The following is a 12,740-nucleotide window of genomic DNA, read 5'->3' on the forward strand; positions in this document are numbered from 1 at the left end:
GGAAAAGTGCTTAGACTCCAGACGAAGTAATAACATTTACATTTTAAAGGTGCACTCTGTAGTTTAGGGGAAGGCATTTCAATCAGAGGAGAAAGATCTTCGTTGACTGATTTTGTTTTAATTCCTAAACAAACTAAATCGACTATCTTCGTTTTCATGACTGAACAAACAAATTGGCCTAAAGAAAAACACGATTTCAGACAGTTTTACTTTGGTTATGTGTGGCGGACCCTGCCAGCTTCAAACCAGCATATTTTCCTCAAAGAAGAGTTTGTTTTATTCAGTTGTGGTAAAATAACTGAATGAGTACAACATCTTTAATGTCAAATAAGTATTAAGACACATTATTTATGAGTGTGGTCAAAATGTTTAGACTCTTGACTCAAATATCTCTAAAGTCCTGGTCCACCACGCGCTCTGACACACAGTCCTGAGGTCAGGGGTCTCTGGACTGTGAGCTCTATAAACTGAGAGCCCCAGTGGACTAGCTCCTACATTAGACATGAATGAAGGAATGAATGAATGAGAGCCACCAGTGGGAATAGAACCTCGGACTCGTGGCTTCACTGCCTTGCTCAACTCCCCTGGTCCGTGCAGGCCCTTCCCCGGTGGGCGTGAGTAACCGGCCCCAGCCCTCTCTAAATATAACTCCCCTCCAAAACAGAAAGAGAGAGAAGGAGGGAGATAAACACTCACCCAATCACAAGCGCTCAGAAAACTTGCCAGAGAAGAGTTTTTTTTTTCTTTCTTTCTCTCCTCTCCTTTAGGATACAGTGTGTTTGTCTCATAGCGTTTTTGATCCATTTTGTGGCCCCGGGTGGTGCTGGTGGAGCGCGCAGCGGGTGGCGCATTGTCTGTATGCAAACTGGACGACATGGCTATTGTATGCGTTTGGGCATATATGGAGGCACCGACGGCTCTGAGGATACAGCCCGTCTGAAGTCTCATCAGCAGTGGACTCAGGAGTCGCCCTCGGCAGTTGTTGTTGGCGGTGTTTGTTGCGCGTTTCTCTCCTCCGACCTCTTCTCCACCTTATTTTTGCGCTATGAGTTGCCTGGATGTGATGTACCACCAAAGCTATGGAGCGCACTACCTCCCTGCAGCGGCGTACAAGGCGACATACTACAACCACCATCACCAGCAACAACAGGTGAGACACGCAGCAGACTTTTGTTGTTGGAGAATTTGAGCGCTTTTTTCTCTCTCTCTCTCTCTCTCTCTCTCTCTCTCTCTCTCTCTCTCTCACACACACACACACACAAATCTGTGCGTAAAACTTAAAACAACAAAACTAACTATGGGGCGAGAAGTTATTTATGTATTTGGGTTTTTTTTTTTTTACAGTGTTGAAAGAAAATACAAAAAACACAGAATGACAAGAAAAACAAGTCGCTAAGTTTATCATGAAGTCGGAGTAACGATGTAACTAAATCTGAGTCAGCACGGGAGCTTTTTCTGGACTTTTTGAAAGCTCTTTCCACATCGCCTGACTTCTGTTCAGGACGACCCTCTCCAGCTTTCTTTACGCCTCGCAAACACACTTCGTTTAACTTCGGTGTCAGTTTTGAATGATCAAATTCCAGTCTGAGGCTCGTTATTCGCCTCAGGTCACGCGTAATGACACGGAACTATTAATCGTGCGGTCAAACGGTGATGTAATGACAGCCATGTCAGCCACTCAGGAATGTGGATGAGGCACATTGAGCTTTACAAATAGCTGGAATGCAGTATGGGAAAAAGGAAACTCATTTTCACACACACACACACACACACACACACACACACACACACACACACACACATACACACAACTCCCATTCTGCTCCCAGAGGAGAGAACTGTATTACTTGTTATTGGAAAACAACAGTATTTTGAGCACCACCCAACACATAGAAATTGATTTATCCCTCGTCGGATCTGTCAGTAAATATCTCTTTTTCTGTTTCCAGAGAAGACTGAGTGTTTACAGTAAGATGCAGGAGTGTGTGGAGCAGCAGCAGCAGCAAGGAGGAAGAGGGATGCTTTCCAGAGACCAGGGCCTGAGGCAGGGTCCTCCCCCGCCGGGAGTCGATTCAAGCCGGAGATCCACATCCGAACCAGAGCTGAAGGATGGCACTCAACCAGCAGAGGCAGAGTACTTGAGCTCCCGGTGTGTTTTGTTCACCTACTTCCAAGGAGAAATTGGCGACGTGGTGGATGAGCACTTCTCCAGGGCGCTCAGTCAGTCCAGCACCTTCAACAGCGAGAGCAAGCCGATCAGAACGACTCAGGCGCCAGGTTCAGGCACCACTGGTTTATGGAAAGGTGAGCCATAGAGAAAGAAAAGGTTCAATAAAATGATCCATTAAACACTGAGATTATGTGTTAATGTCTTTGTGATTTTGTTTCAGATGGGTCTGTCTCTGAGGGTCAGAGCAGCTCAGTGTGGAACACAACCTACCCACCCCAGGCCGGCTCTTGCCTCCCATCCGTCTCCGTCTCGGTCCACCCGGACTTCTCCTCAAGCCCCGTCTCCTTCAACCACCCGGACGGATCTCTCTGGGCCGACCATGTGCTCTCCCAGGCCAGCCTCCCTCCTCCGGCCACCCTCCCCGACAGTTGGACCTACAGCCTGAACCCCCAGAGCCCGAGCGGCTACCCCAACGTCCACAACGTCTATCACCCTCACCCCCACCCGCACATCCACTCCCGGCACCACCACCCAATGCTCCATTCATACCCCACCCACAGCGCGGCGTTGGATCCCAGGTTTAATCCCCTGCTGCTGCCCGGTGTGAGGAACCAGAGCCAGCCGACTGCCAGTGCGGGGAGCTCCCCGCACAGCGAGGGGGTGAAGACAGAGATGGAGCCCAACAGCAACAGCCCCGTCATGGCTACCTCTGTCACCTGGACACCCTCGGCCCTCCACGGATCGTTGGAGGTGTACGACTCAGGTAGATACCACAAGACAAGTTCACCACAGTCTTCACATGTATTCAACTTCTTGCACAACAGTAACTTTACCGTCCTTGTTTCTCTCCTGCAGCTCTTGATCAGACCAAAGCAAAGACGTCAGTTTGGTTCTAGCCGATGCACTGAAGGACTATCAGTTCACACCAAAAAAGGACCTACTATGTGGCTCTATCGACGTATGGCTGCAACACCAGCACTGTAATGTACAATGTAGACTAAAGGCTTATGAGTCCTGCACTGTCCACACGACTTATTACGGATGAACTCAGGCTTTGGACTTTGGCGATCTGACGCTTTGGCCCTTTGAAGAACGACACAAAGAGACTACTTGCTTTAAGAACGGGAGGCCTCTTCTTCTCTATTGGCACAAAAACAGCAATCCTTTTTTTTTTCCTCCACGCAATGTGAGACCAAGTGGTTCTGTTTCAAGAGCTCGATTTTGATCCACATTCTGTTTTGTACAGTAAATGTTTGTTTTTACAACTGTAAATGTTTTTTTTCCTGTGTACAGTTTTGCCATGCTAAGTTGTTGTGTGCTGGATGAGCTCCACTAAAAGATGGTTGCCTGAATGCTACTTTGCTATTTTTGCCTTTTGGGGTTTGTGTAGTGTAAATATTGGTATGTTTAAATAATAAATTGCTGAACTTTATTTGTGAATGAAGGCTCCTTTTTCAGACATAAATGTATCAGTTTCCTGACCAAATACACAGAATCTGTGCAAAATATGTGGTTCCAAACAGGGCTGGGCAAATTAACGTTATATCTTGATATGGCATACCTGTTGTCTTTTAAGACTTTTAAAAGCTTTTAAAGGTTGGATTACAGTCAATTAATGTACAGTTCTGACTTGTTTTAATACTCCCTTTACCCACTTAATCATATTATCCATATTCTTTCAAAGCAAAAATAGTCATGCTACATCAATATCGAGGTATTTGGTCAAACATACAAACGTAAGTGCTTTAGAGGAGATTTCAAAATATCTGGGATATAACATTTAACATTTTGGGATATAACTACACAATACAGTGATGTTATTTCAAAGGTGTAAGATGTAAGAACTGGCCACCTGTCAAATTCAGCTCTGCTCTAAAAACAGCCAGTCACTGCTGCTAACCGCAGCTGAGGTTAGACGGTGGTGCAGCCAGCAGTCACATTAGCCGACTCTGTTCAAACTGGAGGAGAGCTGATGTTGTTCACCACCAGATTATCACCTCTCGCCGGCTGGTTAGCACGTTAGCGACATACAGACGTCTCCGACATGACGTCTTTACTGTAATTTCTTTACATTGTGTTTAGGATTTTTGCAGGTTAATGAATGTTTTGAACGAAAATCTTTTCATGTTCCACATCACCCGTCCCTCATTCTAATCTGCTATATTCTAATCAAGACGAACCTGAGCACATCCCTTTAAGTTCAATTTAAGTGAAATCGGTTTGTTTCCAACGAGCTTATTCAGAGGAATTTCTGATCCCAAGAAAGATAAATCACGCATAACTTTCCCATAACACTGCAGAAAAGTTGGTCACTGAATCCTGTAACCTCAGCTCTGAGGATCTTTGTCACTCTAAAATCAATATGGTTGAATATTTCTTGATGTGCTTGTGTAAGCCTTCATTTTCATCACCCTATCTTCATGAAAACTAACCCATCTGACTTGTACCGTTGCTTAAAAAGTAATAACACAGACACTAATGGCTGTTGCAGAACTCAATAACTTTAATGTTTCCGGTGCAAATGCTGCTGAACCAGTTATTGTACATAATGGAGCAGACTGGAGCTGAGTGGCAGTACCAGGGGAAGTGGGTTGCATTCCACAGACGGTTATTGTAAGATACCATGACATGTCTGTTGTTTGTCTCCACGTAAACACACACGAAAGAACACACGCACACTCCCAGACTGACAAACACACACCAAGGAATGGGTTTCCTGTCTGGACAGGAAGTTTGACAGAGAGCGGCAGACGACTCAGACATGCAAGGACACACGCAAATAAAAACGATTCATGTGCCACAGTTAATGTTTGTTGTTAAAAAAAAAAATTAAGATCTAATAAATAAAGCTGACTTTTAGAAACCGTATTCACTGTGAGAGCCCGGACGTCGGTGTGTGAATGAAGGTCTGAATTGATCTGCATACTCAGGAATTCAAGCTGCTTTAAATACATATTTCAGGCTCAGTGCAGTGCCAGGAGCAGCATTATTTGTACCCGTCCTGACATAATCAACAGCTGGGTGAGAGAGAGAGAGAGAGTGTGTGTGTGTGTGTGTGTGTGTGTGTGTGTGTGTGTGTGTAGTGAGTGGTCTGACCAGGTGGTATGATCAGCAGTAGCAGCCCACTAACATTCCAGCCTCCTCTCCCACGTCTCTCATTCTCCATCTCCACCAAACAGCAGGGACTTACGAGTCAGCAGCTGCATTTCCATCCAAAGAATCAACAAATCATGACGCAACGAAATGAAAAACCTGAGTGGAAAGGGCCAATTTAACGAGAACATTTGAGCATTATAAATCGAATATTAGTCATCCACTAAGTGAGTCGGACTGATGGGGTTGACTTGATCATAAGATTTTAATGAAATGCAATAGTTACTAATAATTACTAATAGTTAAGTCTTTGTTCACTACAAAACCCTCAGAAGTCAACTAATATAACTCCCATTAAAACTTAAAGGCCGACAGTGAGATACCATGTGTGTACTGACCCACATGTAGGTTAATGTCTATTGCTTCGTGTGAATAGCTGGAACAATAACATCTGACAAAGAAGGATAATATTAACAATGATGAGATTATTCTAATGTAGATCGCCTGTAAAAACAAGTTTACACAGTGCTTACATTGTAATCAAGGCATGCAAAGTCATGTATTTATCATTAAACACAGGGGTGCATCACAACATGGCAGTTTTGTAGTTAATATATGAAAAGCAAGACGTTCAGAAGGCAATATTACAGAGAGCGAAGTAGACAGAAGACGTAAAAATGCAGATAACAACCAAATTTCTAAAAGCAATCAATCCAAACATGATGTCCTATAAAAGCAGATAATATAAGAGAATATAATCATAAAAAGATGACTCAAAAGATGAACATCCTTGGGAACAAATGACGCTGCAGCAAAGACTGAGTTGTTCATGTTTGTAATGATATTGAAAATGTTAGAAGTTAGGACTACATTTATATGCACACTAACAAGCTGTCAGAAGTGGCAGGGACATAAAGAAACTGTTACAACCGTCTTCAACATATGCGATTGGAAAATGCAATGTTGAGATCTGTATGAAGGCAGAGTATATAATTAAAGCAGGAAATAAGGGTGTATCAAAAGGGGCAAAAATTAGGCTACTCGGAGTCGAAAACACTGCTAACATTGACCGACCGAAGTAACAGTCATCAGTATCCACTACATTGACAACTTCAGCACCACTGCGCTCGAACAATGTCAATATTACATCTACAGTAGAAAACCCCTGTGCACTAACTGGATTCACTTTTTCTGTAAGATAAACAGCAACAATTCATGGACTCTGAGATTCCCAGAGCTCACATAAGAACAGAAAGCGAGCAAAACAAGACTTGATATGAAAATCATGAAAAAACACGAGAAAATTGAGAAATTTAAGAAGATTTTCCAGCAAAGTTTCTCCTCTCCTGTCCTCTCGACCTCCTAATTAGCATTAGCATGTAGCCTCTGCATCAGCATGTAGTGTACTTATATGCTAACAGGCATCCCGCTGGCAGTCTTGGAGAATCACCACAGGCACTTCCACTGCAGGAAGAACAATAAGATGCATTAATACGGAGCTGGAAGCTAAAGAAAAGTGCATTAATATGCCACTTATTAAAAATGGGGCCAGAATTAGGAAGTGTTGCATGTGTAGCATTTAATTAAAGTTTAAATAACCAACGCTTTGTGCTGATATTTAAGATCTTCAAATTCAATGAAAAACTGATGACATTGTAATCTAACAGAACACATGCACAGCAGTCTTTATTTCATTGTATGCATTGTTTTAAACACAAAGTGGTACATCTCTCCAAATTCCATACATTAATTATTTTATATGTCAGGCAAATCCAGTCACAAGCACACACACACTCACACACACACACACACACACACACACACGCATCATGTTTCCATGCAAAAAAAAAACACCAAATGAGAATGAGGATGAACTCAGAGCCAATCTGTGGCTTTGGATCTTCATCTCCTCATCATCATGATTGCCTCTTTTGTAACCAACATCTATTTCCTCTCTGCAACAGGGAATTGCATTAAGTTTAAGAAATGAGAGGAAATTGTTCTATTCTTTTTTTTGAATTCACATTTTCCTCTGACTCGGTGAGCCCACTCTGAGCCTTTCATGATCCCGGTTAAGAGGGAACTTCCTGTTATTGCTGCCCTCAAAATGCTCAGCCTGCTTCTTATCTATCTATTTTTCTAATATTCCAAGATGTGACTTTATGCAGAAATAGTGCAGAAAAAGATCTACATTTTATTAACACGGAGGCAAAGTTGAATACATAAGAAAGGTCAACACATTCGTTGTTCAGCCTCAATGTGTCTGATACCAATAAACAAATATAACACATTTGCACTGCACATACATGCATCTACAAATATTGTAACACTGGATCAATTACATGGCATTTATACCACTGCCATGAAAAATGCTGGTTTCTGATAGGCTGCCATTCTTTACCTGCATCTCAAGTTTGTGTATGATTTGAGACAATGTGATGTGTAGTTTTATGTCTTATATGTGGTATGATGTAGGCACTAATACATGAATTTACAAACATTAACAATTATCTATCATACCGATAGGGGCATCTATGCCCACCCTAGACCCTACAACAGCCAATGTGTGATAATGTAGACAAATGAGCCACTCTCTCTTCTTCCTTCTCTCTCCTGAGCCACTTACACACCAGCTGGATTTTTGTTGTATCATGTAGCCAGTGGGATTACAAATCCAACAACAGATAGTTTGTTAAGGTTTTTAAAACCGTAAACTTGGAAATTATGCAGGTTTAAGTAGTTTTATTTATCCTATACAAACAAAGTTTGTGTAAAAGGGAACTAAAAGGGAACCAGAACCATTTTTGCTTCTTTAACTCTCAGGCAGGGATATTTTTGTGTCTGAAAATGAAATTTGATCAACATGTGTTAACTATCAATTTCGAGTGATTGTTTAGGGAATTTTAACTCGGATCATGTAAACCTACATGGTGTGGGCGCATTGTGTTTTCCAGCTAATAAAGGCAGTTACAGGCCATCTCCAGGCTTATTTTTTGCATTAATACATGTAGGCAAAAAAAAAAAAAAAAAAAAATCTAAATAATTCAGTGTGTTCAAAATGAATCAATGCCAGAAGCACTGACAGAGCTTCTGACAGCTTGGGGAGAAAAAAAATCAGCTTATAACCTTTCAAAAAAGCTCAAAACCATGTCTGTACTCCAAATGGCTCACCAACCACTTTGAATTACATTTGGGCTATGCTGGGATAGGTGCCATAGGATGATTTTGAATACATTTCCAGGAATAAGAACAGGTTTAAAATGCAATTCATTTTTTAAAATTTTGGTCTGGTTAAGTCCCACGGTAACATCCAGCGTGTCCGCAAACAGCCGTTGCTAACAAATTGAACTGAGTGCCGGAGAAACAGTGAGAGTAAAGAAAGACGGAAAAACAGATTCTGACAGAAAGAAGCAAACTGGAGAGAATCAGAGTTCACAAAGAGAGATGAAAAGGAAAGAGTGAGGAGAGAGCGAGAGAGAGAGATGGTGGAAAGCTGATCAGTCATAACATGGCCCAGCTACACATTCCTGAGTAATTGAGCGGATGATTAGTCTCACAATCAGCAACACAACACCAGCTGTCTGAACACAAAACTATATAAATACAGAGATCAGGGAGGAGAGGAGAGGAGAGGAGAGGAGAGGAGAGGAGAGGAGAGGAGAGATACAAAACAAACAATAAAGGTGAGTGTAACAGGCATACGGTGCTCATCTCCCTCCCTCTTCCTCGCCTCTCCCTTCAAACATCTCTTTGTCACTTCCACGAGTCAGCTCCACGTCAACAAATCAACTGGGGTAATTAGAGCTAATTTGCCCTCCTCGTGCGAGAATTAGGGGTATTAGGGGTATTACTGAAAGGGCTCAGCTTTCACCGCTCTGTTTGTGTCAACAGGGCAGCCTAATGAAGCATGCTGGGAGCGTCACAGTACGCTCGTCCCGCTGATTACGCCTGATTCGCAGAGTGTTCTTTGCTTTAAATGATACCTGACTGCTCGTTACAGACAAAACGAGGAACTCCAAAGGAGAGGAGACGCCAGCATGACAGCAGGTTTTCCTCACAGGTTCAGGTTAGCATTAGTTTGCATTAGCATTGGAACAGTCACAGTAATGTTTTTGCATCATAACATTTGCTCTCTTTTCTATCTCACTATCTCAATTACCAAGTTCAATGAACATGATCCTAACGGAGACTCTCATAACTGACTCTATTAAGCCCATCTAATCAAATTCTGATCATTACAGCTTAATTAAATTTAGATTGAAGGAAGTAATAATGATGCCACGAAGAAAAATGGGCCACTGAACAAGAGAAGATGAGACGACAGGAGACAAGAACAACAGCAGAAACATTTGCACATTGCGGAGAACGTGTATATATGCAACATTTATTTGCTTTTCACATCATCAGAAATGTCAGATGGAGTTTCAGCTTTTTTTGTTGCTTCAACATCACATTGCTCAATAAGGTAAGCCACTAAATTAGTTGTTTTTGACCACGTTGGGTCAGAATGACCAGATATCCTTAATGTGAAGTGCTGCCAATTGCTCCGCTGTGTTCTCCACCAAGTTGCTGGCACAATTTGCGCCACAAATTGTCGGAGCACCAGAGTAATGTACCAGATGTTGAACGCCACAATGTGCCAGTACTCCAGTATTGTCAATGTTAAATTACATAATACATTGGATTTGTCTAAATTCTACATTTGAACCAGTCAGCCAGTACAACCAGATGAGGAAAGAAGCCTTACTATAAAACTAAAATATTTGGAAGCAAGCTGCTGCAGGAGAGTGGTGAGCTGCATTGTCTTTACAGTAGAAATCCAGCTAAGCTAGCAGATGTTTGATGCCTCAAGCTAGGTGCTGGGACCCTATTTGTACTGTTGCTGAAGTTTGGTGCTGTTCTGAGCATTATTTGTGGCTATGAGTGGCTTTTTGATGGCCGTTTTTTGGTGGAGGCATAGACTGCAGTGTATTGTTATCATGTGGTCTTTTCTGAGGTTGCTAAAACTACATAAGATAGCGGTTGGAAAACATGATCTCTCGATGAGGGGTCTTACTCAGTGTCACCATGGATTAAACTTACGCAGGAATATCCCTTTAACTGTTCTAAGTTTTTGTTTTCCCCAGGTATTGTAGAGTTTCTCCCCGAGAATTAATTGGCAGCTGCCTGCTGCCAATACTGGAAACAGGGTTGATCTGAGCTGCAAAACCAAATCACAACAGTACATTTGCAGGACAGAAACTCAAAACGTTTTTCCTGAAATGTGACGAATTGCTCTGTAAAGCTGACGTCAGCTGCAGAGTCAGATGGTTCTGATTTTGTCATTGTACACACAGCTGGAGATTACCGAGGTCCCCTCCACCTCCCATATGAAAGTCAGGTCATGAACATGAACATGATTTGACACGTTTTTCTGAACTGTCAATTTGGTATTTAGCCCATGACCCGTACAAATGTGAACACATGAATGGTTTGCAGAAACTCTCTTGCAGACAGCGGCCTTAAGACACATCTTTCTGGTAACAAGACTGCGTATTTTAACCCAAAACATGATATTTTCCTGACCTTAACTAATGCTTTTTGTGCCTAAACCCAACCAGATCATAACCACAGTGATGTTACAACATACAATTGAAATATATAGAATCAACAAATTTGTGGTTTACAGAAACATACAGTGTGGACATGTATTCTGGAGATTGGTTGCCTTTATTATTTGTATATTATTTAGCAGCAAAGGTAACTGAATTTGAAAAGCGCAAGACAGTAGCCTGCTGGCTTAGATCAGACCAGCATGGTTCATCAGACACCAGCAGCAACGCTGAGAGGAATGCGCTGAACAATTCCTAAAGCATTGCTTCATCTTTATCACTTCAGGATGTTTAATTAGAATGGGAGGGCCATTTGTAACAGTTTCAACAGTGCTGGTGTTTATATGTGTCGTCCCATATGGTCCATGATCCTGAACGTGGCAAGCACGAGGACTGTTGGAGTTCCCACAGTCGAGGGTAGGCTGTTAAATCAAAATTCAACACACACTAACACCACAGGAAAAGATCAACATTCACGCCTGTTTACAATGTACAGCAAGAACATCCAGCCGTAACACAGGCCAGCCACATTCCTCCGCCTGCCCACACACAGAGCCGCCAGGATGCACGATCATCATCGTGTCTTTGTTCCCGGGATCTCAGAAGATGGATTTTTAAATATTCACTTAATTAGTGAGTCTTTTAAAAGTCACCACAGAGTGAGATCATTATGTTGTGTGTTGAGTCACTGGCATAAATAAAGACGAATACACACTGTGTTCAATAACTTCATGCTTTCTCCTTGCTCTCGTTCATTGCCAGGAACCAAAAGCCCTCTCCCACCAGAGGGAAAGGCACTCCATTCATAAAGGCCGGAGTAGCTACAGCAGCAGTAGGTTGTTTCTCCCTGCTCCGCTCTGGGTAATGTGCCAGTAACCACAGAGGCCAGTACATAGCTGTCATTCCTCTGCTCACTGAAAGCACATTTAGCAACCAACACCTGTTTCCCCTGCTCAGTCTCCACGGTGTGCTGCTCTACTACAGCTCCGTCTGCATCTGGAGGAGCCGGGAAGCAACTCTTACAGCTTTATATATGCCAGTGCTGCTATTTCTGGAATGCAGCTAATACACTATTTTTATTTCCACCAGTTGCAGTAGTAGTTAGTTGCTCATTCCAAGCTGTGACGACAAAAAAGTTGGAAACATTTTAACCTTTATAGGAAGTTTCCACTGGAAGCTGGATGGCATTCTTGGAGGTGGAATTAGGGGCTCCATGAAGTGACATTTTTTAATGTCTTTGCATGGGGCTCAAGGTATTCAGGTTTGAGGAGAATAACAAATATTTACAGACACACAAAAGTAATCCCTCTTATGATTTATGACTCACTCGAAGTGTGTGGTAGTGTCTGTATCTCCCTATGTCTGTGTTTTCTTATTTTTACTTTTCCTGTTTTTGGGACATTTCTGGGCATCACCCAGTGGGCAGTGGTGTGCAGCGTCTGTCATGGGTTTATATCGAGCTATTGGTCTGTGCATCTGTTTGACCAAGGGTGGGGCTGAATTACACACAAACACAGGGAGAGCAGGGAGCAAAACAGCAGACTGAATGAGGCATGCACTTTGGCCACATTCACATTAAAGAGCTGTGCAAAGATGTGGGCATGAAACAATCAGAGAATAGCGTTAATTTCTCTGATTCACTGCTTCGTCCTCACTTGTTCTTTGCCCTCTCTCTTCATTCACTCTCTTGCTCACTCGACCACTGCTGATCTCTCGCTCTCCGTGTCACTGATCTTCAAACTTTGAATTATATTTTTACCAACAGAAGTCACAAATCCTCTACAGTCTGCCTTTAAATATGTTGGTATTGACGGTTCAGTGTGTAAGAATTCCCAATTCATCAAATACTTACTGGTAGTTGTTGTTTGGGTAATTTGCCATCCCAA

At 42.5% G+C, this 12,740-nt stretch overlaps 1 protein-coding gene across 1 annotated transcript; it reads left to right on the forward strand.

The window, feature by feature from the left end:
• Positions 1–894: 894 nt before the first annotated feature.
• Positions 895–3,602, forward strand: vgll3 (vestigial-like family member 3). Its single transcript, XM_037110969.1, has 4 exons — positions 895–1,150; positions 1,950–2,304; positions 2,391–2,933; positions 3,026–3,602. The coding sequence occupies exons 1-4, from the start codon at positions 1,046–1,048 to the stop codon at positions 3,064–3,066; spliced, it is 1,044 nt and encodes a 347-aa protein (XP_036966864.1). The 5' UTR covers positions 895–1,045; the 3' UTR covers positions 3,067–3,602.
• The last annotated feature ends 9,138 nt before the right edge of the window (positions 3,603–12,740 follow it).

Source organism: Acanthopagrus latus, chromosome 9, assembly GCF_904848185.1.
Source record: "Acanthopagrus latus isolate v.2019 chromosome 9, fAcaLat1.1, whole genome shotgun sequence".
NCBI classification, from domain to species: Eukaryota; Metazoa; Chordata; class Actinopteri; order Spariformes; family Sparidae; genus Acanthopagrus; species Acanthopagrus latus.

Excerpts from the sequence above, each read along its gene's own strand:
- vgll3 (XM_037110969.1), top strand. The coding sequence starts at position 1,046 with ATGAGTTGCCTGGATGTGATGTACCACCAAAGCTATGGAGCGCACTAC. Across the intron at positions 2,305-2,390 it reads CACCACTGGTTTATGGAAAG|ATGGGTCTGTCTCTGAGGGT; the intron begins GTGAGCCATAGA and ends ATTTTGTTTCAG. Across the intron at positions 2,934-3,025 it reads GTTGGAGGTGTACGACTCAG|CTCTTGATCAGACCAAAGCA; the intron begins GTAGATACCACA and ends TCTCTCCTGCAG.